General features: G+C 55.7%; 1 protein-coding gene across 4 annotated transcripts; it reads right to left on the reverse strand.

Annotated features, from left to right (window-relative positions):
- Window positions 1–1,781: 1,781 nt before the first annotated feature.
- Window positions 1,782–26,640, reverse strand: RARG (retinoic acid receptor gamma). Of its 4 annotated transcripts, none has more exons than XM_010349875.3 (11): window positions 26,450–26,640; window positions 25,665–25,882; window positions 24,881–24,944; window positions 20,911–21,236; window positions 7,938–8,086; window positions 7,583–7,724; window positions 6,737–6,897; window positions 6,360–6,536; window positions 5,796–6,000; window positions 5,382–5,540; window positions 1,783–3,140 (listed from the first exon to the last, which is right to left on the reverse strand). In XM_010349875.3, the coding sequence occupies exons 4-11, from the start codon at window positions 21,092–21,094 to the stop codon at window positions 2,953–2,955; spliced, it is 1,365 nt and encodes a 454-aa protein (XP_010348177.1). In that variant the 5' UTR covers window positions 21,095–21,236; window positions 24,881–24,944; window positions 25,665–25,882; window positions 26,450–26,640; the 3' UTR covers window positions 1,783–2,952. The 4 variants fall into 4 exon arrangements, with proteins under 4 accessions (XP_003939273.1, XP_010348177.1, XP_003939274.1 ...); XM_003939225.4 differs by having other exon boundaries at window positions 24,881–24,947; XM_010349876.3 differs by lacking the exons at window positions 25,665–25,882; window positions 26,450–26,640 and adding an exon at window positions 25,075–25,121 and having other exon boundaries at window positions 24,881–24,947.

The following is a 26,640-nucleotide window of genomic DNA, read 5'->3' on the forward strand; positions in this document are numbered from 1 at the left end:
GTAATCCCAGCTCCTCAGGAGGCTGAGGCAGAAGAATTGCTTGAACCCAGGAGGCGGAGGTTGTGGTGAGCCGAGATCGTGCCATTGCACTCCAGCCTGGGTAACAAGAGTGAAACTCGGTTTCAAAAAAAAAAAAAAAAAAAAACAGACACACTATAGCTTAGATGCAGGCTGTGGTTCTTCTGTTCTGGGACCAGGAACCCTCATGGGAACTAAATGAAACTTCAGGCTGGGTGCGGTGGCTCATGCCTGCAATCCCAGCACTTTGGGAGGCCAAGGTGCATGAATCACTTGAGGTCAGGAGTTCAAGCCCAGCCTGGCCAACATGATGAAATGCCATCCCTACTAAAAATTCAAAATTAGCCAGGCATGGTGGCAGGCTCCTGTAATCCCCGCTACTGGGGAGGCTGAGGCAGGAGAATCGCTTGAACCCAGGAGGCGGAGGTTGCAGTGAGCCGAGATTGCACCACTGCACTCCAGACTGGGCAACAAGAGTGAAACACAATATCAAGAAAAAATAAATAAATAAATAAATAAAACTTCAGCCAGGCGCGGTGGCTCACGCCTGTAATCCCAGCACTTTGGGAGGCCGAGGCGGGTGGATCACGAGGTCGAGAGATCGAGACCATCCTGGTCACCATGGTGAAACCCCGTCTCTACTAAAAAATACAAAAAATTAGCTGGGCATGGTGGCGCGTGCCTGTAATCCCAGCTACTCAGGAGGCTGAGGCAGGAGAATTGCCTGAACCCAGGAGGCGGAGGTTGCGGTGAGCCGAGATCGCGCCATTGCACTCCAGCCTGGGCAACAAGAGCAAAACTCCATCTCAAAAAAAAAAAAAAAAAAAAAAAAAAACTTCAGTGGACTCCTTCCCCAGAGAAGAGCAGATATGCACATATGCATAACTGGAGGCGGGGACAGGCTTAAAGACCTCTAAAGTCCATAAATGCATTCCCAGAGATCCACAGGATCTAACATAAAAACCCACACCAGGCTGAGCGGGTTGGCTCACGCCTGTAATCCCAGCATTTTGGGAGGCCAAGGCAGACAGATCACCTGAGGTCAGGAGTTTGATACCAGCATGGCCAACATGGAGAAACCCTGTCTCTACTAAAAATACAAAACTTAGCTGTGCATGGCAGTGCACCCCTGCAATCCCAGTTACTCGCGATTGCACCCCTGCAATCCCAGCTACTCGGATTGAGGCAGGAGAATTGCTTGAACCCGGGAGGTGGAGGTTGCAGTGAGCCAAGATTGCACCACTGCACTCCAGCCCAGCAACAGAGCAAGACTCTGAACCCACATGTGGGTGGCTGTAGGAAACCTGGTCACTCAAGGTGAGTCCCCATGGCTCCCCTTCCCCCATCCTGTCCCCACCACAATCCAGGCACATTTCACCTTGTTTGTTCCGCCAATAAAGCTGAAAAGTCGCCGGGCGCGGTGGCTCAAGCCTGTAATCCCAGCACTTTGGGAGGCCAAGGCGGGTGGATCACAAGGTCAAGAGATCGAGACCATCCTGGTCAACATGGCGAAACCCCGTCTCTACTAAAAATACAAAAAAAATCAGCTGGGCATGGTGGTGCGTGCCTGTAATCCCAGCTACTCAGGAGGCTGAGGCAGGAGAATTGCCTGAACCCAGGAGGCAGAGGTTGCGGTGAGCCAAGATCGCGCCATTGCACTCCAGCCTGGGTAACAAGAGTGAAACTCTGTCTCAAAAAAAAAAAAAAAAAAAAAAAAAAGCTGAAAAGTCCAATCAATTACAAGCTTTCCCTCCTCACTCAGCTCCCTCTCCAGGCCAGCCGGTCATTTCCCTACCACCTCCTAAAGGGAGCCACATCGCATGAGTTTCCATCACTTTATTTTGCAAAAATAGAAAACTCAGCAATATGCGATACAGCGGGGTAGAGGGGAGATGTAAACAGAGGGGAGGGGACAGCACCCTGACCCCCCAAGAGAACACGGGGAGCCAGTGGGACTCTTATTTGGCCGCTAAATACAAACTGGGGATTGGAGGAAGAAGGGAGGGGTCACAGGGGCCCTGGGCTCCCCCCACCCAAGACCCCTGGAGGAAGGGGTCAATTCCAGGGTGTAAACAAAAGCTAATAAATAAATAGAGGCCTCCTCTGGGTCGGGGTGGGATCAGCTAAGCAGCATCCCCCCTCCCTGGGCCAAGCTGCTCTGGGGGATAAAGGGTGGAAGGCACTAGGGAAAGAGGGATCCCCTGGCCCCTCTGTAGTGTAGAAGGATCCCTGCCCCATGGCTGAGATGGGGGGCAGGAGGAGCCCAAGGCACATGACAGGGCTGGGGGAGGGACCTGTAACGGAGGGCAAGGGGTGAATTCTGCACCTGGGCCAAGAGGTACAGAATGGACCTGCATCTATCCGTCCCTTTCACCCTCTGTCCCTGCCCCAGAAATGCAGGGCCCAGCCAGCCCCCACCCTGACCTGGCACAAGGACGGGACACAGCGGCTGGCGCACCCTGCAGGTGCATCGCACAGCATTAGGCACCAAGGGTAGGGGCAAGAAGATGGGCTCAGCCCTCCTCCTTTGCCCCCCTTTTGGTCTCTAGTGTTCCTGTTTGCTCCCAGAGAGCCAAGCACCTGGCAGAGGAAGGGGCTGTGGAACGGCAGGGTCTTCCTCGTGCCCTGGGGAGCCTAGGACTCTGGCACCTGAGGGGCAGTGCTGAGATTTTAGAGTCCAAACCCAGACTCACCCCTCTGCCTTCTCTCCTGTTGGGAGCAGGGCAGGCCCCCGGGACTGGCAAGGGAGCCGGTTAGATCGGGAAGGGGATGAACACAGAGGCACCCCTGGAAACTTTGGCAAAAACAAGGAGCTCATTGGAAGGGGTGGGGAGAGGGCAGAGCAGGTCCTCCCCCAGCCACTGGCAGTGTGGGAGATGGTCAGTCTGCTGCCTGGAGCCCCAACCCCCTCGGTGGGGAGGTCAGGGGCCCTGGTCAGGCTGGGGACTTCAGGCCCCCTTTGCCCTGGCCCCCGGGAACCTCGTCTTCGCTAGAGGCATTGGGGTGGGGACCAGGCTGCGAGGAGTCATCCTCAAACATTTCAGGGTTCTCCAGCATCTCTCGGATCAGAGGAGGCATCGGGCCTGGAATTTCCATCTTCAGGGTAATGGCCCTTTCGGCTCCTACAATGGAGAGGCAAAGAGGCTCAGGAGGACAGAGGCACATGGCCCTTGAGGTCATCTCCCTAACCTTTTTCAACTGCCCCTGCCTCCTGTAGGGGGTTTCCAGCACAGACCCACCACCTCTCTGTCCCCAGCTCATCCTCTCCCCACTAGGCTTCCTGGGTGCCACTCCTTTGTGTGGAACCTCTACCTGGTCTTCTCTACCAGGCCTGCTGCCCATTTGTCCCACTCTTGCAGGCTGTCTCTTCAGAGAGCACATTGTACACAATCTCCAACCCCCTTCCCCAACCACCCCGTTCTCCAATGTCCAGGGCTTGCCAATTGTTCCCAGCCCTGTGCCTACCACCATGGCCAGCTAATTTTTCGTATCTTTAGTAGAGACGGGGTTTCACCATGTTGGCCACGCTGGTCTCAAACTCCTGACCTCATGATCTGCCTGCCTCAGCCTCCCAAAGTGCTGGCATTACAGGCATGAGCCACCGCCCGCAGCCCTTGGCCTGTTCTTAATAACATTTATTACAGGCCAGGCACAGTGGCTCACATGTGTAATCCCAGCACTTTTGGGAGGCTGAGGCGGGTGGATCACGAGGTCAGGAGTTCAAGACCAGCCTGACTAAAATGGTGAAACCCCCGTCTCTACTAAAAATACAAAAATTAGCCAGGCGTGGTGTGAGTGCCCATAATCCCAGCTACTCAGGAGGCTGAGGTGGGAGAATCACATGAACCCAGGAGGTAAAGGTTGCTGTGAGCGGAGATCACACCACTACACTCCAGCCTGAGTGGCAGAGCAAGACTCCGTCTCAAAAAAAAAAAAAAATCATTTACTACAACAGCTAATATTTATCAAACACTATGTTCCAGACATCCTTCTAAACCTGGACTGTCCAATAGAACTTTGCAATGATGGGAATACAGTAATCATTAGCCACATGTGGCCATTAAGCATCTGAAATGTAACTGCTGCAACTGCAGAATGGAATTTTTAATTCAGATTCAGCACAATTCTAAGTACACTATATATGTTGTAATTCTAAGTACACTGTGTGTGTTGTGGGGGTTTTTTGGTTTGTTTTTTGGAATTTTTTTTTTTTTAGAGGCAGGGTCTTGCTGGATCACCCAGGCTGGAGTGCAGTGGCTATTCACAGATACAATCATAGCTCACTGCAGCCTCCAACTTCTGGCCTCAAGTGATCCTTCTGCCTCAGCCTTCTGAGTAGCTGAAACTATAGATGTGCACCATGGCACCTGGCTTTACATTGTATATTAACAAATATTAAGACATCCTTATGAGGTACCTGAAAAATATGCAGAAAGTTCTATTGGACAGTACAGGTTTAGAAGCAATTTGCCCAGCCAGGCGCGGTGGCTCACACCTGTAATCCCAGCACTTTGGGAAGCCAAGGCAGGTGAATCACAAGGTCAGGAGTTTGAGACCAGCCTGGCCAACATGGTGAAACCCTGTCTCCACTAATATATATATATATATATATATATATATATATATATATATATATATGTATATATATATATATATATATATATATATATATATGTATATATATATATATATATATATAAATTAGCTAGGCCTGGTGGTGCATGCCTGTAATCCCAGCTGCTCAGGAGGCTGACGGGGGAGAATTTTGAACCCAGGAGGCTGAGGTTGCAGTGAGCCAAGATAGAGCTACTGCACTCCAGCTCTGGCCAAGAGTGAGACTCTGTCTCAAAACAAAAAAAAAGAAGAAGAAGAAGAAAGAATTTGCCCAAAGTCTCCCACTACTATGTGGCAGAGCTAGGATTCCAGGGTGGGCTGCCTGGTTTTCTTTTTTTTTTTTTTTTTTTTTTTTTTGAGATGGAGTTTCACTCTTGTTACCCAGGCTGGAGTGCAATGGCGCGATCTCGGCTCACCGCAACCTCCGCCTCCTGGGTTCAGGCAATTCTCCTGCCTCAGCCTCCTGAGTAGCTGGGATTACAGGCACGTGCCACCATGCCCAGCTAGCTTTTTTGTATTTTTAGTAGAGACGGGGTTTCACCATGTTGACCAGGATGGTCTCAATCTCTCGACCTCGTGATCCACCCACCTCGGCCTCCCAAAGTGCTGGGATTACAGGCTTGAGCCACCGCGCCCGGCTGCTGCCTGGTTTTCTATCACTCTGTTCTTTTCTCTGCCTGTCCATGTATCTGATCTGGGAGACCAACAGCCCTGGTAAGGCAGAGTGGGGATGCTCACTCATGACTAACCCTTAGTGCTGATGCCCCGGAGGTCGGTGATTTTCATGAGCATCCTTGGGAACATATAGGGCTGGCTGGGCCGCCGGCGCCGGGCATACAGTCTCAGGGCCTCCAGCAGTGGCTCCTGCAGCTTGTCCACTTTTTCCGGCTCCTCCAGGTCCATGCGGTCTATGGGGACAAGTATAGTGGAGTGAGAGGGGAAGGAAGAGATGGGGAGGACACAGTAACAGATGGCTGATCCCCAACTGGCCTTTTGGGAAGCCGGTACAGGGTCTGAGAAGTCTGTGGACGGGGCTGGGGGCAAGAATCACCAGAGGAAGAGACCACTGGGTCCTCCACGCCCCCTCCCAGTTGGAGATCCCACATGGAGAGTGGTGGGAAAGAGATCGAGCACTGAGCAGACACCAGGGGGCGCCCCCGCACCTCCACAGATGAGGCAGATGGCGCTGAGCAGCCCTGTCTCGGTATCATCCATCTCCAGGGGCAGGAGCTGCCCAGCAAAGGCAAAGACAAGGTCTGTGAGGGGTCCGAAGCCGGCATTGTGCATCTGGGTCCGGTTCAGGGTCAGCCCATCGGAGAAGGTCATGGTGTCCTGCTCTGGGGTGTACCTTGTGCAGATCCGCAGCATCTGGAGGGGGTGGGGTGGGGGAGGGTTAGTGCTCTTTCTGGGGGTGGGGAAAAGAAGGAATAAGTGGAAAGTGAGGAGGTTAGGTCCCCAACGAGTGCAACCTGAAGCAGGCATGGAGAAGGCAGAGGTGGAGGATCTGAGCCTTGGGAGGGGTGGTCCTGGGAAGTCAGGTGGAGACAGGGCATCCAAAAGTGTAGGATCATTGATCATAGGGGCAGGGGCTAAGACAAAAAGAGAGCTGAGGAGTCCCGAATACGTGGCAGGGGGTTCAGGGTAAGGAAATCTTTGCATGGATCAAGGAACTGTTGAAGGTCCCATTGAGGGTTGGGCTGCGGCAGGGCCCACAGGGTCTAACTTACCAGGATATCTAGGCAGGCAGCCTTGAGCAGAGTGATCTGGTCAGCAATGCTGAGCCCTGTAAAGCCAGGCAGCCTCTTGGCAAACTCCACGATCTTGATGATGCACTTGGTGGCCAGCTCACTGAACTTGTCCCACAGCCCTAGATCTAGCTGCACTCGGTGGTCTGCACTGGAGTTCTGTAGTGGGGAGATAGGAGGTTAGAGAGCAAGCTAAGGCCCATCTCTGGGGGCTGTCTTCCCCCTACCAATATCCCAAGCCCTCCTCTGCATTCTAATGCCCTCCTTGTCCTCAGCAACAGATAGCCTTCAATACAACCCAGCCCCATTCCCTGGAGGGAAGAGTGCACTGCCCTCACTGGGCTCTGCCCATTCCTCACCGTGGTGTACTTGCCCAGCTGGCAGAGTGAGGGGAAGGTCTCCTGATGGGCTTTGCTGACTTTGGTGATGAGCTCTTCTAACTGGGGGCTCAGCTCATAGCTGTCAGGTGACCCTTCCTCCTTCACCTCTTTCTTCTTCTTGTTCCGGTCATTTCGCACAGCTTGGGGGTGGAGGTGCAAGGAGAGGGTCAGGACCCTCAGAGCCTCCCTTTGAGTGTCTTCTCTCACCCTAATGTAACGTGCTCAGTCTTATCATGGTTATCTATCCCCTGGCACTGTAATTAGTGCCTCAGTTTCCCTGTGTCCTATATTAGCTCCTGTTCCCAGGCTGGTTCTCCCCAGCCCCACCCAGAGCCTGCAGCCCCTGCTCCCTCCCCAGGCCATGGCTCCATCCTGCCCTTCCTGTCACCCTGCAGGAGCTGGGGGAGGGGGGGCAGGATATGCAGGCGGCAGGATATCCACTTATAGCCTTGGCAGCACAATGGGGGGGGCGGGTGGAGAGGAGGAGCCACCCCATATCCATCTTTGGCTCAGTCCTGGGAACAGGGGAGGGGAAGGGTCTGGCAAGCCCACCCGCTTCATTTTCCCCCATGAAACAGGGAAATAAGACCCTACTTATTCACCCATTCAGAGGAAGGGTCAAGCTTCCTGAGCGGGGAGAATGGGAAATGGTGGGGCCTCCTGGGTGAATGGAGCTAATCAAATAAGACTGGCCTGGAAGAAGGCGGCACCCCAGGGCAGGCCAAGTCTCAGAGGTCAGGGAAGTAGGAGTGGCCAGAGGAAAGAGGGCCACAGCCATAGGGTAGGACCAGAGTGCTCCTGCCCAGGCCAAGGGTGGCAGCCTACCTTCCTTGGACATGCCTACTTCGAAGCACTTCTGTAGCCGGCAGTACTGGCAGCGATTCCTGGTTACCTTGTTGATGATACAGTTTTTGTCGCGATGACATGTGTACACCATGTTCTTCTGGATGCTTCGGCGAAAGAAGCCCTGGAATTGAGGGAAACGGAGAGGGCCTCTGAAGCACGATGCTGGGGGCACCAGCCTCTCACTGGCCTTGCAGGTTGCCCCAGACCTCACCTAATCTATTAACCATCTATGCACAAGGCAGTGCTACTCACACATAGCCTGTGTGTGCCTGGTCTCTTATCTTACTCCAGTAACTCTGGATCCCCGCCTGCCCACCCCCCACCACGTACACACCTTGCAGCCTTCACAAGAGCTGACTCCATAGTGGTAGCCAGAGGACTTGTCATTGCACACGAAGCATGGCTTGTAGACCCGAGGAGGCGGAGGGGGCGAGGGCGAGCTGGGCACCATCTCCTCTGAGCTGGTGCTCTGTGTCTCCACGGCTGGGAGGGAAGCAGTGATGTGAGGGTCAGGAGAGAAGGACCCCACAGACCTCCAGGACTTCCTCATCACAACACCCCATGTGCATTTGTTCCTTGGCCCACGGGTGACAGCTGTCACTACCACAGCACACTAGTCCCAGCAGTAAGCACTTCCAGAGTCCTCTAAACTGCCACTATTACCAAAGCTTGTTGTGATCCTGGTCCACCCTCCACAGTCTAGCCAACTTGTTCACAAGAATGCCAGCCGTTGGCCAGGCATGGTGGCTCACACCTGTAATCCCAGCACTTTGGGAGGCCGAGGCAGGCAGATCACAAGGTCAGGAGATCGAGACCATCCTGGCCAACATGGTGAAACCCCATCTCTACTAAAAATATAAAAATTAGTTGGGCGTGGTGGCGCCCACCTGTAGTCCCAGCTACTTGGGAGGCTGAGGCAGGAGAATCACTTGAGCCCGGGAGGCAGAGGTTGCAGTGAGCCAAGATCGCACCATTGCACTGCAGCCTGGACAGAGCAAGACTCGGTCTCAAAAAAAAAAAAAAAAAAAAAAAAGCCAGCCGTCACCCTTTGTAACATGTTTAATCCTCCAAATTCCAGACCAAGGCCATTCTGGAAATTGACTTCTCTGGGCCTGTTTCCCTAACAATACAGGGGATGAATCAAAGGGTTAAAGCCCTGCAGCTTTGCTCTTTAGTCACTCTCTGTCACTTTGGTAGATCCTTGTCAGGTAGTCTACCTCCCACTGTCCTCCCTGTGGGACAACAGCTCTGGGGGTGGGTAGGCAACTACAGCCTCTGTAGCTGGCACTGGCCAAGTGACCTGCTGGGATGCTTAGCAGGTAGACCAGGACCTCACTCCCTCTCCAGTAGTACAGAGGAGATAACTCCTCAGGCTCTTCTGTCTCACACCATCCCCAATAACCACCAGAGACAGCAGAACAGACGGGGCACAGCTCTCAGGGGAGTGAGTTAAAGGATGCACCACAGCCTTGGTTCACGCCTGAAGAAACAGAGGCCACAGGAGGGCAAGTGACCAGCTTAGTGCCACACCACCAGCGGCTCTAACTGGCTGTGAGTCAGGGAAGCTGGGGAAGGGGAGACTGAGGTTTGCTCAGTTTCTCAGGTCTGAAAGCCATTGGAGGTGTAGCAAACTGGAGAAGTCAGGTGACAGTAGGTAAACAGGACTGATGGGGGTGGGGACCTATTTCTGGACCCTCTCTAAGCTTCTTTCTTCACTCTGAAAATACCCAACTGCAGCTCAATAGGGGTCTCAGCCCCACAGTATGAGAACGTGCTCTGCTCTGTTCAAAAGGCTGCTGGGTAAGACAGAGAGAGAGTGTGTGTGTGTATGTGTGTGCGGGGGGCGGGAGGGGGGAGGTCTTCAGGTGGTTGGTTGGTCTTCAGAAGCTGGGGAAATTTATAAATGATTCAACCTGCAGGACCTGTTGCCCAAACCTCGAGGGCCCAAGTTAATGCAAAAAAATTCCTAGGACCCTCCCTAAGGTATGTCCCAGGAACCCACCTCATAAACACCTTCTTCCTTCTAACCCTCTGCAGTCCACCTGGTCAGAAGTCTGCCCCACTGCAGCCCAAAGGGTGGAAGGAATGCCCAGGATGCAGGGGTTCCAGGCTAGCTCCACCCACCACACAGGAGGCAAGCCCTCCCCACCCCCAACACACGCACACTCAATTAGCATAAGAATCCTGCCACAGTGAGATTCCCCAATGAAAAAGGAGAGAGGAGGAGAGGAAAGAAGGGTGCCTGGAGTCTATTCAAGACTAGGGACAGGGGCTCCAGGAGGGGCCGGTGCTGATAGATATGGGGAGGGCTGGAATGCCTTTCCCAACCTTTCCTCTCTCCTCTGGCCCACCACTGTGTCCTCCAAGGGCACATGTTCTGTGCCCAAGGCCTGTGCATGGGGTGGTGCTCACTCGAGCGCTGACGCCCTCCCTGCCCGCAGAGCGCTGCCTCATTTCCTCTCTTGCACAAGGGCCTGGGTGCGGTCAGACTGGCATGGGGCAGTGCCAGCAACTTATAAGACTGGGGGCCTCAGGGAGACAGGCCTGGGGACAACTTTTCCCGTCTAAGTGACACTGTCACATCCCCACCTCCTGAACCCAGAGGTGCAGCCTATTGACTCCGAGGTCAATCTGTGGGTGGAAGGCCCAGAAAGCTAACTGGGTCTACTCCAATCAGATCCCCTCCCCAGCCCTGGGCTGAGACCCCACCATTGGGTTGCTGCTCCTGGGCTAGGCAGGGGCCCCTGCTGGGGAGGATGGGGGTGGGCTCTGGGTTTTTCTCCTTTTAAAGCCCAAATTGCTGAAATTGAGGAAATTCCTGACCAGGCTGCGCGGAGCTTCAAACAAACTCTTTATAACCGGCTGTAAACGCTCCCAGCTGCGAGGCCCAAAGCTGAGCAGCCTGGACTCACAATCTAGCACACACCTCCTTGGAGACACACACACTCTCAGAGGTTAACAACACACAGGGGACCAAAGCAGGCATATTAACAATGGGCTCCTAGAACCCTTACTACAGGCATCCCCAAACTGCGGCCCCCTGAGGCCATTTATCCGGCCCCCCCGCCACATATCAGGAAGGGGCACCTCTCTCATTGGTGGTCAGTGAGAGGAGCACACAGTATGTGGCGGCCCTCCAACGGTCTGAGGGACAGTGAACTGGCCCCCTGTGTAAAAAGTTTGGGGACGCCTGCCTTACTAGATTCAGGCAGACACACAGCCAGAATAGAGATACACTCCAGCCACACCGTGGAGGTAGATGTACAAGTCACAAGGCTGATACACAACACCCAGCACTCCGCCACACAAGGGAACAGTTCTACCACCAGACAAACACCCCAACCTGCCAACGCAGCACCAGGACACCAAAGCCTCCACACGTGCACACACACATCCAGCCCACTCCTCCCAGCAGCCTTCCCTCTGCAAGTGTCTGTAGCAGGGGCAGGCCTGAAGGTGGCTTTGTGTGCCCACCAGGATCCGAGAGGCCAAAATTATTGGCCCAAATTAAAACGCAAAAATCTACTGCCAGTCAAGTCCAGAGGGCTTCTTCCATAGGCCTGAAAAAAAGAAGGGTCTCCGCCCAGACCCCAGGAAGCCTTCCTGGAAGATTCTTTCCATCTCAGCACCCCCACAACATACAACATACCCCAACTCCCCATACTATTGGGCCACGAGAGCCAAGTTAAGAATTCACAGGGATTTGGTGCAAAGCAATAGTTCCATATTTTCTCTGCCCTTTAAATGACACACTTTTAGTTCTTGCCCCACCCCACCCAAAAGTAAAGTCCGGTCTCCTGGTTTGCCACCTCCCTCTTCCAGTCTCCCAGTTGTTAAATCTGAGCAGCTCTGCTCTGGAACCAAAAAAAAAAAAAAAAAAAAAAAAAAAAAAAAAAAAAAAAATCCGAACTTGTAAACAGCGCTGCCGGGTGCCAAGGAGCGAGGCGCGTTGGCGGGGGCTCAGTGACCTGGGTGCGCACTCCCCCAGCGCCAGCCGCCCCGCCTGCTGCCCGCCCCTTCCCACCCTTCCCAATGTGCCCCCAAGCCCCTCGTCCCCGGCCGTCCGCACCCGGGCTGCAAGCACGTCCCAGCCCAGTGTAAATTTAGGGGGTGTTCCAGGCTCCACTCCCAGCCCCTCCCCACACCCCACCCCGCCAGGCACTGCGGCCCAAGCTTCAAAGCCGCCTCTCATCTGGACTTCATTTTTACTGCCTCTCAGTCCCCAGCTTTTTATTACCGCTCTGGAAAGGGGTTCCAGGGCCCCAGGCCTGGCATCTCCCATTTCACGGAGGGGGAAGATAGGTATTTGGGGACCCAGGAATGGTACTCGCTCTGCCGCTGTCAATTCCAGGCCACCCCCCACCACACACACAGACTTTGCTTTCAACTTTTCGGTTCCTGCTGAAGTTGTGTGTGTTGGACCCACAGGAAAAAGTCATCTCTCTGCATATAACCGCATACACATTTCCAGACATTTCTTTTTCATATGGGGAGTGGTGGTGGCGGGCAGAGCTCAGCCTTTTCCACCCGGCGTGAGAACACACAGGATGCACTCTCGAACACAGCACTTTCCAAAACCGCCCCCGCAGCCACGCAGGGGCACACGCCCTCCCGGCCTCACGCCACAAACATCCCCTCACAGGCCATGTGGACCTGCCAGCTGTCGCCGGCGACACTGGTGGAGACCCTTGCTCCCACACCCACACCACCTATGCAAGGCGCTGCACACTCCAGGGATTCACGCGCTCTGCAAACAATCTTTTTTACACTGCCAGCTTCCCACATGAGCTTTACAAACGCCACCCACGGTCCTGAGTGCCATATCTTTCCAGGGCCACAGACCTCAGGGCACACACTACCCACACACCTCGGTCTCTCCCTAACCCCAGGAACTCTGCAGTGGCATCAACCATAGGTTCGAGCTGAACACCCACCATAAAAACCACACACACTCCAAACACTACTGCATACACGCAAAGAAGACGATGAGGCCCCTACGTTTAAAGGGCCAGTACCTTACATAGAAAGGGCCAGAAGCTTCCCCTTGCATCCCAGTTCCACCCTTTACACACGGAAAGAGTTAAGTCCCAGCCTCTCCTGCACCCTACACCCCAGCCCCGGACTCGGGTACCTACATTGCAGGCTGGCGGGTTGCGGCCAGGCAAAAGACTCAAGTCCGGCGAAACAGGAGCCGCCAGTGGCTCTGCGCAGCAAGCCGGCCCCGGGCCCGGCAGCCCCGTACAGCCGTCGCGGACCCGGGGCAAACGTTTCCATACAGTCGTACATCGCGACCAGGCTTGGAGGGAAGCTGGGTGCTAGGAACACCGAGGACCCGCAGCCGATTCCCCCTCCTCCCCCGGCGGCGCCCCGCTCCAGCAGGGGGGGAGGGGGAGGGCTAGCATCGGGCGCTGGGCTGCCTGCGGGGTAAGGGGTGGGCGGGGAAGAGGGGGGATCCCCAGCAGGGGAAAGGGACTGGGCGGGGCGCGAAGCTGGGGCTGCCGCTTCAGCCTCCGTCCGGCTCTATCTGGGTCCCTAGGCAGCTAGCTCTGGGGAGACCTTTTCTAAAAGCGAAGCCCGGAGGGGTGGGGGGTGGGGCTTGGAGAGCGAAGGGGGCCGGGCACTGAGATGAGCAGAGCTGAGAGTGGAGCGCACACACACACAAACGTACACTCGCTCCGCGGCGCGCGCGCTTGCTTAAACTTATGTATGTGCATGCATTTATCTTGTCAGGCACCAAGAATTTGCAAATATGCAAGAGTGCATATGCTTGTGAGCACGCACATAAACTCATAGGTGCACACATGTTTGTACAAACACACCTTGCTCGGGAGAATACTTGGAAGCATACTCTCCACAGCTCAGAGGCTTTGCACGTATTTGCATTGAGGCGCGTGCCCAGGTCGGGGGTTGGGGGAAGGAGTGGAGGAACCAAACATAAGCATTTCCTTTCCGTTTTCCCCCTCCCCAAACTCTCCCTTTTTCACACTAGTCAATACAGAGGTGTTAAGGGTGACTGGGGAGAGGGGAACGTGGAGGTCCCCCGCGTGCGCCAGCTCTCCCGAGGCCCGGGACCTGCACTACCTCCACCCCTCTCATTCCCAGGCCTGGTTCCGCCTTCTCCCTCCGCGCGCGCGCTTCAGGGCCGAACAGTGCATTCCTGCGGCTCGGCGCGCGCTGCCTCCTCCTCGCTTCCCGTCTCCCCACCCCCGGTCCGAGGGCCGGAGCGCGCTCCCGCCGTGAACTCTCCGGGAACCCCCCTCGGGGCGGGTGGCCGAGCGCGCTCACCTCCTCCTGACCCGGCCCCGCCCCACCCACCCCGCCCAGGCCGTCTCCAGCGCTGCCGCGGAGTCCCCCACCCCCCTCCAGCGCCGCCAGAGTCTATTCCTCCTAGCCCGAGCGGTCCGCCCTCCGCCGCGGCCCGGGCCGCCTCCCTCCGAGTCCCTGAAGCCCCATCCCGCAACTAACGCTCCCTAAGCGCCTCGACCGTCTCTCTCGATGCTCCTTCCTCGAACCTAACTTCACTTTTAGAGCACAAAACTACCCCCGAAGCTGTGCCTGCCGTGCCAACTGCGCCGCGATGAATCTGCCCCTTAGTGCCAATTCCCCTTCTCCAGTTTCTCAATGCCAAGGGATCCCTCGGCAATAGCTGCCCTTCTGGTCACTGACTGTTCTCAGGGTCTTTAAATACCCCCCAGCCTAGGCATAACCGCCCTCCCTTCGGTGCCACGCTAGTGCCCCTCAGATCTCCTAGGGCCGCCACACTGTTCCTTGGGTTGCCCCTTCCGGCAATGAGCGCCCTCGCCCGGCGGAGAAGTGGGTGAGGTGGGCGGGGGTTTGGCCACGTCAGAAGTTTGCCCTGGCCCGGCCGAGCCGAATGGGGGACCCTGGCCCCGGACAGCGCCAGCAGCGGCGACTCCCGGAAACCGCCCCCTCCCCCGCGCCCCGCCCTCGGCCGCCGGGCCGCCGGGCCTGCCTGCCCAGCCGGCTCTGTCAGCGCGGCTCACACGGGCAGCGCCGGGGCGCGGGAGCGGCGCCCGACCCGGCCCTTCCCCCGCCAGGCGGCTGTGGCTGGGCCAGGGCGGGGCGCGCTTTTCTAAGAATCTGTTGTACCGGGTGGGGGGCGCACTGGGTGCTGCAGGAGTGGGGCGCCAGTTGGAAGAATAAAAGGCAGGCAGGGGTGCCAGAGTAGGCGAGGGATGGCGGGCGCGGGGGGAGGGGCGGAGGGCTACCCGGGCTGGGAATAGGCTTGACTTGTGGATGGGGGGGACCTCAAGGTGGCAAGGCTGACTGGGGGGCTTGATGCAGGGATGGGGAGGGAATGCATTGCTCTTTCCCGCCCCGTGTAAGCTCCCCCGTCCTCCCCAACCCCAAATACCCATTTCTGAATCCAGCCAGCACCCACAGCCAAAAAAAGAAAGAAAAAAGGGGGGATAACTTTCTGAATCAGAATCTGGCCAGCGGCAAACAAACAAAAATCAATTAAGCGCAAAATACGGAGTACCCCCCAAAACAAGCCTTGATTAGTCAACTTCGAGCTGTCAGTACCCCCCTCCCCCTCAGAAATGTGAAAGGTCCCAATTAAGTCAGGCCTGCCTGGTTGGTAATTAGAACCAGAAGTGGCCAGGCTACAGGGAGCGGGGTTGGGAGGAGGGCACAAGAGGAGTTGGGGGAGGGCTCCAGGAAGCCATGAGTCCTCAATAGCCCCCGTTTCTCTTCACCAGATGCACCCCACTCCTCATCACCCATCTATGTGTGCTTCCCAGACACTGCACAGAGAGGACCCTTAGGACCAGGCATTAGGTCCTCAGGCCTGCCCTCCCCATCAACCATGACCCCTCCATTCTAGACAGACTTAGTGCAGCCTTGGGGAGAAGGTAAGAGGATGGGGGATCTAGTGCCCCTCTTTTCCCCAAAGTTTCCCCAGCCCTTATTGCAGCAATTAGACCCATTAGCCTTCTAGCATTTCATGGGAACCAGATGTTCTCCGCCAGCCTGGTGGGAGTATGAAGGGGGGCTGCTGCCTGACTCACCCCTTTCCCTATGATCCCCATCACCAGGGCAGAACCCCTCCCACCTAGAGCCCCACAAAGGCATACCCCTAGAGGCAAAGAGGAGTGCACCCCTCCCCAACTAACAAGGCCGTCAGCACTCAAATTCTTTCGGGGTCACCCCTCAGAGCCCCTGCCACCCTGGCAAGGATGAGTTTGGCCAGGATGAGGCAGGGCAGGAACAGCTAACTCCTGATGCACCTCTCCTTTCGCTCCCCGACACCTTCTGGATGGGGCTTGAGGATAACTGGCTTTGAATTCCTCACGCTAAATTCTCCCTTTTTTCTAAAACCCTTCCTCAAGAAGCTGAAAAGGGGGGCATTTCAAAGTAAAGCAGGCCCTGCCAGAAGGGTAAGTCCCGAGGTAGGAGTCCCACCTGAAGGGCCATGGGAGGGCTCTCTGGAGGAGGGGGCAGTAGAAGAGCAGAAGAATTGGGAGGTGTGAATGAGAGTGGGGCCCAAAGCAGGGACAAGAGGCGCGCTGGGCAGGATGGGGGCTGGGACCGGGTAGGGGGCCAAGAGAGGGGGGTGCAGCCTGGGCCCTGGCGGCGGCGGCTTGCCCGGCTCCCCCCGCCAAAGAGGTTTCCTGTTGCAATCAAAGCCCCGTTTGTGTCGGCCTGGAGCTGGAGCCTGTGCCGGAGGAGGAGAGACCAGGGAGGGGAGGGGAAAGGAGGCTGGGGTTTTTTCCTGGAGGAGGCCTCACTGCCGCCTGCTCACTGCCCTTACCCGCCTGCTTGTTCTCCTTGCTTCTCTCGGTGCCTGGCTTCTCTGTGTCTGCACCTTTGGGCCTGGGCAGCTGTCCCTTGTCTTGTCTGTGAGTCTCTCTTTCTCAGTTTCTTTTAAGCAAGACTCTCTTTCTCTGTGCCAGCCTGTCCTCAGTTTCTCCATGTGTGGTGACTTAGTGTGGTGAAGTCTGGGCTCCCTGGCCCAGGTACGGTGGCCCCATGGCCAGGGCAGTGTCACCAGGTTCAGAGGACAAACTGGGCTAGGTCATCAGGACCACAGCTATCTGCTCAGGGGTGGGAGGAGGGCAGGGCTTCCCTTCTCTATCACCACACTCTGTTCCCTGTAGAAAGCAAATCTAGAACACACTAGGGTTCACAAACGTAGAGATGCACAGGGACACGGATGCCAGGGGTTTCGTGCATGTGCACGAACACACACCCGCATGCGCACACGCACGCACACACCCCTCTGCTTTCCATGAACACAGGCCTGTGCTTGCCTCAGCAGCACCCGCTCCCCTGAGCCTCCCTTCCGCCACCACGCTGTGCCGAGATGCCTGTCTCACCCCCTTCAGACCCTGAGAGAGCCCCAAGAAGTAGGGCAAGTCTTCAGTTCTCAACAAGGATGTCCCCAGGGTGCCAGGGACCCAGCAATAAGAGCCAAGAGTGCCAGGGAGAAGTGTCAGACCTCTTCAAGGACCACCTCTCTGTCTTAGTCTATGTGAGAGAGAGAGAATGTGAGTGTGTGTGTGTGTGTGTGTGTGTGTGTTCCATAGAATAAGAGAGAGGGTGATGAGATGCACAAACTCAAGGTGACTATACCTTTGGCATCAGATTTAGGCGTCTAAACCCTCTCCACTAGATGCTCCCAGCCAAAAAGGGATAGCGGGTCAAGGAAATGAGAGAGGACACTCTCTCACCCTTCTGCTACTCTCCCATTGTGGAATATTTCCCGGACTCCTGGACCCCTTCCTCTCCCCTCAGTCCCCCTCTCCGCTACCACTAGGTGCTGCATGCCCCACCCCCATTTAAGCCTTGTAGGGATCCACCCCCAAGCCTTCCCCTCCTGCCTCCTCCTGCCACCTCCCTGCCCAGGCCTGTCCTTCCATGCTAGCCACACCCTCCCCAGCTACGTGCCCTAGCTCTGGCTCCTCCCTTGGATTTCTCCTTTCAGCCCCCCTCCATCAGCACGGCCTTGGAAGATGGAGCCCAGCCTGACCACTTCCCTACCTTGACCTCACTTTGAACCCCGACCTTGATCTCAGTGTTTCCAGGGCACAGGGGTGCAAGGAGGACCTCACTGGGGACTGGCTGCTAGCTCTAGCATTGTCCCCACTACCATTCTCTCTCACCTCTCCCTCCCTACTCCAGCTCCTTTACTTGCCGCTCCCAGAACCTGGGAAAATCAAGTCCCAAGAGTCTGAGTTGTAGGGTTCTCTGCCAGAAGCACATTCATGTGGGGAGGGTGGTTCCTTCCCACTTCCCCAAGTCCCTAGGACAGATTCATGAGGTGAAAATGAAGTATGGGGAAGCCCAGCTGAAGTTTCCAAAAAGGGGACTTTGTGTTCTCTTGTTCACCTACATGCCACTCAAATAACCCCCGTCAGACTACAGACATGCCACCGGCAGGCCTCACCAAACGCCAGACACAGCGTCAGCAGCACAAAGAAATCCCTCCTCACTCCTCATACTGACTCTTGGTTGCACACACTGGAATTCTGCACAAGAGCAGAGGCTCAGGGAGATGCTGTGCACACAACTGCACCAAGTCTGGAGGCACCGCACACTCGCCCCTTCTCCACATGAACACACTCTTTCCAGTGGAGCTGCCAGCCCCGCCTAGTCACCCCCTTCACATACAGACACACAACGCTCTGAGTGCCCCCTCCTGGAAGCCCAGCCACTCCTCCTCCACCTCTGTCTCTGCGCTTGTGGAGCCATAAAGGCTGTGCCTTTCTCTCTTTTTGTCTGTTTCTCTCCAACTCTGTCTCTCTGAAATTGCTCCTTCCCCTGCCCTTCAAACACTTTCTCTTGTCCCCAGTTCAAGCTTTCTCTTAACCAACTTGGTACTCCCACCTGTAATGGCCCAGCCAGGAGGAATAACTACCAAGCTGGAGGAGAGGGATCCCAGAGGGAGGAGGAGAGGCCCAAGCCTTGCCTGCTGTCAGCATTCAAAAGCTTAACCCAAAGAGGGCAGGCCTGGGGGACAAGTAGGGATCGGCATAGCATGCAGGCTCTATGCCAGACCTGCAGGGAGGGGAGGAACCCAGAATCCACATCGCTGGAGGAGAGGATGCTTCTGGAACACCCCTTCCACCTCTCTGGATTACTTGGTACAAAAGCTACCTCCTTTGCGGTCATTTCCATCCTTCCCAAAACCAAGAAACATAGTCTTCAGTAACAGGGTATGGTGAAAAAAAAAAAAAAGCAGCACAGTCTTCTGACCCCACACATCTTTAGGCACCTAGCACAGGATTGATTTCCCCTTTTTGCAGCCTCCACATAATTCAAAGCAACTTCACAATTTTTTTTTTTTTTTTTTTTTTTTTTTTTTTGAGATTAGACTCTTGTTCTGTCACCCAGGCTAGAGTGCAGTGGTGCGATCTGGGCTCACTGCAACCTTCACCTCCTGGGTTCAAGCAATTTCACTGCCTCAGTCTCCTGAGGAGATGGGATACAGGCACCAGCCAGCACGCCCCACCACGCCTGGCTAATTTTCATACTTTTAGTAGAGATGGGCTTGCTTTTTTTTGGTTTTGAGATAGAGTCTCACTCTGTCGCCCAGGCTGGAGTGCAACAGTGTGATCTCACTCACTGCAACTTCCACTTCCCGGGTCCAAGTGATTCTCCTGCCTCATCCTACAGGATCCTAGCATCCTATAATAGCTAGCATTACAGGCATGCACCACCATGCCCAGCTAATTTTGTATTTTTAGCAGAGACGGGATTTCACCACGTTGGTCAAGCTGGTCTCGAACTCCTGACCTCAAGTAACGCACCCACCTTGACTTCCCAAGTGCTGGAATTATGGGCATGAGCCATTGTGCCCAATAGAGATGGGGTTTCACTATGTTGGCCAGTTAGTCTCAAACTCCTGACCTCAAGCAATCTGCCCACCTCGGCCTCCCAAAGTGTCAGGATTACAGGCATGAACCACTGCGCCCAGCCTTTTTTGTGTGTGTGCAATGGCACGAGCTCAGCTCACCACAACCTCCGCCTCCCAGGTCAAGCGATTCTCCTGCCTCAGCCTCCTGAGTAGCTGGGATTACAAGCATGCGCCACCACACCGGCTGATTTTATATTTTTAGTAGAGACGGGATTTCTCCATGTTGGTCAGGCTGGTCTTGAACTCCTGACCTCAGGTGATCCACCCACCTTGGCCTTCAAAAGTGTGGCTGGGATTACAGGTATAAGCCACCGAGCCCAGCTTTTTTTCTTTTTCTTTCTTTCTTTCTTTTTTTTTTTTTTTTTTTTTTTTGAGACAGATTCTTACTCTATCGCCCAGGCTGGAGTGCAGTGGCAAGATCTCGGCTCACTGCAACTTCTGCTTCCTGGGTTCAAGCAATTCTCATGCCCCAGTCTCCCAAGTAGCTGGAACTACAAATGTGCATCACCATGCCCAGCTAATTTTTGCTTTTTTTTTTTTTTTTTTTTTTTTCTTTTTTCTTAGATGGAGGTTCGCTCTTGTTACCCAGGCTGGAGTGCAATGGCGCGATCTCGGCTCACCGCAACCTCCGCCTCCTGGGTTCAGGCAATTCTCCTGCCTCAGCCTCCTGAGTAGCTGAGATTACAGGCACAGACCACCATGCCCAGCTGATTTTTTTTTAATATTTTTAGTAGAGACGGGGTTTCACCATGTTGACCTGGATGGTCTCGATCTCTTGACCTCGTGATCCACCCGCCTCAGCCTCCCAAAGTGCTGGGATTACAGGCTTGAGCCACCGCGCCCGGCCAATTTTTGCATTTTTAGTAGAGACAAGGATGTTGGCCAGGCTGGTCTTGAACTCCTGGCCTCAAGTGACCCACCTTCCTTGGCCTCCCAAAGTGCTGAGATTACAGGCGTGAGTCACCGTGCCCAGCCCCATTTCACCTCTTGATCACAGAGCCAGGTGACTGGCCTCCCAGACTCCTCTGCTTCCTAGTCTGGCTCCCCCCAACTCCTGGCTGCACACAGGCAGCAGCCTCACACTGCACCAGAACCAACCCCACCTGCCCAGACGAAGGTGTTCCCCTTTACTAGTTGACTGACCCAGGAGGCAATTTTAGACACCCCCCCCTCCCCAGTTTTTAGGCCTGCTACCTCCCTATCCTATTTGAGCAGGAGAATTCTCATTTGCAAACACTTCCATTGAGTCCACATCCAAACTCCTTCCTCACCACCACTGCCACCCTCTGTTACTCACTACTACTCCATTAGGCCAAACCCCTGTCCCCTGCCTGCCTTCCTAACTGGAGTGACAACTTTCTTACCATCCACCCTCCAGATACCCTCCTATTTCCATTTGCCCTCATTTCCCAAGATCCCTGAGACTCACATAGAGAGGCCATCTCCTTGGGGAGGTCAGGCTGGCCCAGGCCCCGGAAGCTAGGGCTCAGCATCTCGAAAGGCGGAGACCCCCTGAGTGCCCCTGGGAAGGCGAAGGGGAAGCCTGCCCCTGGGTAGCCAGATCCAGGCCCCAGGGCACCAGCCGCAAAGAGTCGATCCTTATTGGTGGCCATGGCAGCTGCGGTGCGGGAGTCCCCTGTGGTCTGCAGTGGGCGGGGGAGGTCTTCAACCACAGCCCCCGCCCATGCCCACTGGCCCAGCCTGGGAGGCTCCGTGCCCGCCCTGCCTGGCCTGCCCACTGGGCCTCCAAGCGTCCTAGGGAGAAAGAGAGGGAAAGAAGAGATGAGAGAATGACCACCCTGAGGTTCCAAGCCCCATGACCCTCTCCCAGTTGCAGTCTCCCTCTGTGCTGCTATGGGTTATCCTGCCCCAGCTCAGGGCCCCTGCAGTGTGGTAGAGAGGGCAGGTCAGGGGGTTACGCAGGCTCTGAGAAAGTCTCCAGAGGAGCTCCAGGAAAGGGTGAATGGAGGTCCCAAGGTGAATGATGAAGGTCTGAGGACTTCTGGGGGAGAGAATTCCTAGACTGGGAAGTGATCATAAATCACCACAACTGAGCTAGGCATTTGACCTAACCCTCACGTCAGTCCTGTGGACTGGGAGTTATGATTCCCATTTCACGTATGAGGAAACTGAAGTGAAGGGACTGGCTTAAGGTCACATGGCTGCAAGTGGGGGAGCCAAGATGCAAACTCTTTACCATCCTGGTGAAAGCAAACATAACTCTGTTACAAGCTGGGGGCCCTGCAGCTCTCTGGAGAGGTGTACAGGGCAAAGGTTAGAGGAACAGACTCTAGAGCCAGACTCCCTGGACTGTACCCCACCACTTGCTAGCTGTGGGACTTCAGACATGTTACTTAATCTCGTTGTGCCTCGGTTTCCTCATGTGTTACTTGGGGCTAATAATAGGGCCTACCTCATATGGTTGTTTCAAGGACTGAATAAGTTAACCAATGTCAAGTGTTTGGGATAATGTAAAAGCACATGGGAAGTGTTATGTAAATGTCTCATATTATTTCTCTTTGTACCTTATTTTCCTCCATAGCTCTGCTTTGTTAAGCACTTCTCTATTTTCCTCCACACTCCCTCTCCCCATTTCCCCTCCCAATTCTCCCTGTCTCCAATTTTTCCTCACCCCCTAAGCCTTCTTGCTTCAAATCTAAGGATGTCGATGGAGTCCCCACTTGTGCCAAGTGTACGATTCCAAGGAGCTGCTTCTTGGTCAGCTGACTTGACTTCTCTGCCTCCTTTTCTTTCTCATCCCTGGGCTCCCTGTTTCTGAGAAGTTCTCCCTGCATCCTCTCCTCCCCCAAAAGTAGGTTTCCCTCTAAGAGTTTGAATCTGAGCGCAGGGGAAGGGGAGGAGGAGGAGGTAGAGAGAGGAGATGGGAGTCCTAGTGCTAAGTAGGTGGTTCCTGTCCTGATCCTCGGACAAGGAAAAGGTTAGCTTTCCCAGGAGCCCTAGAAGTATTCGCCTCTTTAGGCAGTTAGTGGGCAAGGGAGGAAGAGTCACCCCAGTCTGGGTATCTCCACCAGCCAGAACCGTAACAAGCTGCTATAAAGGGCAGAGAAGGACCGGGAGACTAAAACGCAGAGAGACCACAGGGTGGGCAGGCCCAGAGGTAAGGGATGGATATATCCGCCTTTTTTTTTTTTTTTTTTTTTTTTTTTTTTTTTGAGATAAAGTCTTCTCTGTTGCCAGGCGGAGTGCAGTGGCGCAATCTCAGCTCACTGCAACCTCTGCCTCCCAGGTTCAAGTGATTCTCCTGCCTCAGCCTCCTGAGTAGCTAGGACGACAGGCACACACCACCACGCCCAGAGAATTTTTGTGTTTTTAGGAGAGACGGGGTTTCACCACCTTGGCCAGGATGGTCTTGATCTCCTGATCTTGTAATTCACCCACCTCGGCCTCCCAAAGTGCTGGGATTAAAGGAATGAGCCACCACGCCGTATCTGCCTTTCTTTCCGTCAGTATTTGCTTCTAGGATCTATAGCTCTCGGTCTTTGTACCTCTGGTTTTTATTTTTGTTTTTGTTTGTTTTTCTTTCTCTCCTCTACCTGGCCTTCAAGTCCTTGCGGGTAAACTGTCATGAAGGTTACAAGAACCCAGACCCCAATGCCATCACACTTCACTCAGCCCTTATGAATGAAGCAGCCCCTGCCACTTAACCATGGCACCACCCATACACCCAGCCCCTCAAACTCTGTAGCCCAGTGTCTTTGCAGACCCTAAAAGTCTGAGCTCCGAGCCCCCAGGGTTCCTCTCCTTTTCCTTCTCCTACTCCCTCCAAAGTCCTCATCCCTAGTTAAGCCCAGATGGAGCCAGGAGTCCGGGGGGCCCCTGAGGCCCCTGGGCCACAGCTCAACTGGCCGGGCCACATTCCAGGTGGATTAACCCCTCCAATGACAAGGTGAGAAGCTACTAGAGGACTCCCCCATCCCCATGTTCCCCAGACTCGGCCTAGACTGGGAACAGGGCTCTCTGCCTTAGCTCTCCTCTGTCTTTGCTTCTCACCTACAAATGGGAAACACAGACCTGCGGGTAGGGTAGTGGGGGGGCGGGAAATCCCTGCAGAGGGATGCTCAGCTCCTGGTCCTCACCAAGGAATGAGGCTGAACGTGAGCCAAGGACAAAATAAGCGGAAGGCCAGGGACAGCTCTCCCTGGCCTTCCTCTCATTTTGCCTCGGGAGAAGGAACTTGGGAGTTGAGCGAAGAGAGGAAGGGGGCAGAGATTCCTCCCATTTCTGATCCTTGGTTCTCTGCCTTGGCTGGGAAGAGAAGGAGAGGGTCTTAAATCCGGGGTAGAGGAATGGACTAAGGAACTGAAGGCAGGGCAGAGTTAAAAGGAAATCCTAAACTGAGGCTCCAGATGCCTTGGTTCTTTGAGGGACTCGTGGAAAGTAGAGAACATTCTTCCTCCAGTAAGATGCCATCTCAGATGGTGAGGCGGGGGGATGACGGACTAGGGGAGAGGGGCTCTTACAAAGCTGCTTCTCTTAGAGCTGAGGTGGAGTTGAGGGGAGGGCACAGATGAAGGGGGCTGCCGGATGGAGGGGGGCGCATTTCCCTGCCGCCCTGCCCGATCCAGAGCCTGGAACAAAGCTGCTCTTGTCGGCTGCTCTCCACCCGCTGCCCCCCTCCCCTCTGTATAAACACGACCACCTTTTTCCATGACCCCATCTCCAGCCTGGGCAGAGAACCCAGGCATCCTCTGCTCTAGCCTGGGCCCCCAGCCTGCTCCCCAGGAGGCAGCAGTGGGCCAGACTTCTTTGGCCTTGTGCCATCCCTGGGGGAGTCCAGACCCTTGAGTCTCCACCTCTCATCCCCAGGTGCCCTCCCTCCACCCTCCTAGCCCCAGGGAGGGGCAGTGCCCAGGAGGCAGGCAGGCAATGCCAGTGGAATGTGTGTGGGCATCAGAGGGCATGGGCAGGGTGGGGCAGAGGGGGGAACTGGAGGTGCCAGTTAGGTGGCTTTCTGAGCCAGGGGTGGGGGTGTGCCGGAGTGTGGGGGGGGCGTGCCCCATGCTGCCTACCAGGCTGTAGGCCACAGTGATTGCGTGCGCGCGCGCGCGCGCGTGTGTGTGTGTGTGTGTGTGTGTGTGTGTGTGTGTGTGTGTGTGTTTGGGATACCCAAGCTCCAGGCACCCTGCACACACTATCGCCCCCTCCCCCATCTTCTCTCTACTTGCCTCAAGGATATGAGACACTGGTTGTGGTCCTTAACTCCAACTCAGCGTCTGAGGAGTCACCCCAAGGGTAGAAGCCTCAGACCTGAGGACTGGGATTCCAGCTGCCCAGACGAAAGCCCTAAAGCGGGATGGTCGTCTCAGCTTCTTGCCCTGAAGACCCCCTACACAGGCTCCCCTGCCCCCACCAGCACTAACAACCAAGCATCTTCTTACCCGCTGGCCGCCTGCAGAGACTCGCTCCTACATACTGGGTCAGGTTGAGGGAATTCGGCGGTAGCTGCTAAAGACAGAGAGGCAGCGTCAGTGGAACTCTGGGACTAGCACTCCGGGGTCCCTATCCCCATCTTCCTTCTCTTCCTTTGTTCCATTTGGGCTTCCCTCAAGAATACTCCAGAAGTGCTCCCCACCTTGGATGGAGCGAGCCAAGGCTGGGAACGTGTCTGAGGGAATCCAGAGCTTCAAGGAAAGTTAGATCCCTATCCTATGCACTCCGCACTCCCGGACGCGGCGGGCCAGGCTCACTTGCCTCTGGACCTTTTCCTTGCCTTCTGATGCCCAAGCTGTGCCATTCCATTGGGGAGGGAGGAACTTGGACCAGCGTGGAACATAAAATCAACCCCTCAGAGCCCGGGGGTAAGAGGGTGGTAGTCTTTCCCCGCGAGAGGAAACCCTGTCTTCTCTCACATTCCCAGCACAAAAATATAAGGAGGAATGCCCCCTGGCTGAAGACTTCCCCAAATGCTGTCCCCTGCTATGCACCAAAATGAAGAAGGGCAGATGACCCAGCCCATCCTCAGCCTGTTAAAATCTTCCCCATTCCCTTCCCACAGCAGGCTGGCCCGGGCCGGGCAAGAAGCCCCCCTCAAGCCCGGCGGCCAGCCTGGCCAGCCTCGGGAGGGCATTCGCCCGTGCGGCTTCTCCGCGCCCCCTCCCCCAGCCGCCTCGGTGGAGGACCCGGGCGACGGGGCGGGCGAGCCTGCTTCCCCGCCTGACTCACCTGGAGGGGGAGGGGAAAGGGAGGCGGCGGAGCCCCGAGGTCCCGGCGTCGGGCGGTCTCTGGGATGGAGCGTCGTAGTGTCCGGGGCTCGCAATACTGGGGGGCTCCTGGGGGGCACGGCTCTAGGCTGGGACTGTCCCGGGGCCTCTCGGAGCCCGCCCGCCCACGTGACCGCCCCAAAATATCCGACACATTTTCTCCCAAACCGCACACTGACTCTGCAGGCGGGGACACGGAAAATATTTTCTTTCTTTTTCTCCCTCCCCACCCCCCCACCTCCCTCCCTGCCCAGCTCCCTCCTCCCCCTCCCGCCCTCGCTCCTCCCTCCCCTGCCTGCCCCTGCCCGGTTCCCTCCTCTGTGCCCTGGGGCTGGGGGGCGGAGGGATGGGTGGGCGGGAGGGGGGCTGGGCGGGGCGGCCCGGGACGCCTGGGTCTCTGCCCCTCCCATTTGCTGGGCTTCCTTGACTCCATCCCCTGGGAGGCCGGGCACAGCTGGCATAGGAGGTCAGGGTCCTGGCCCCGTGATGCCAACCCTTTCTCTCTGGCACCTTCCTCCTTTCTGCCTTTTGGGGGGACTAGTTGAGTTGTCTGTGGCCAGGCTGTGACTCTTCCAAAGCCAGTCTCTGGTGCCTCCCCAGGGTAGGCAGTGGGGCAGTACCCACTCCCTCCCAGGGCTGGAGTGGCCGGGCAGGAGTATGCCCAACCTACAATAGATGCTACTGCCCTTACTCTTAGCTCAGTCTTCGCCTACAGGTTCAAGTAACCGCTCCCTTCCCTTAGCCCACCTCAGTCCTTTGGTCCCAGGAGCAAACTGGTTGACTGCTGGCTGTTGTTGGGGGCGCTCAGGCCAGAGCTCACAGTCATCTTCCCTGTCATCCTGTCTGGAGTAAGCTCCAGGATTTAGGGCGCCTGGGCCCCTGGTTGCTAATGTTGTTTCCACCTTTAGGCCTGGATTTGGAGGGAGAGAGGCTGGAGA

Source organism: Saimiri boliviensis, chromosome 7 (genome assembly GCF_048565385.1).
Source record: "Saimiri boliviensis isolate mSaiBol1 chromosome 7, mSaiBol1.pri, whole genome shotgun sequence".
NCBI lineage: Eukaryota > Metazoa > Chordata > Mammalia > Primates > Cebidae > Saimiri > Saimiri boliviensis.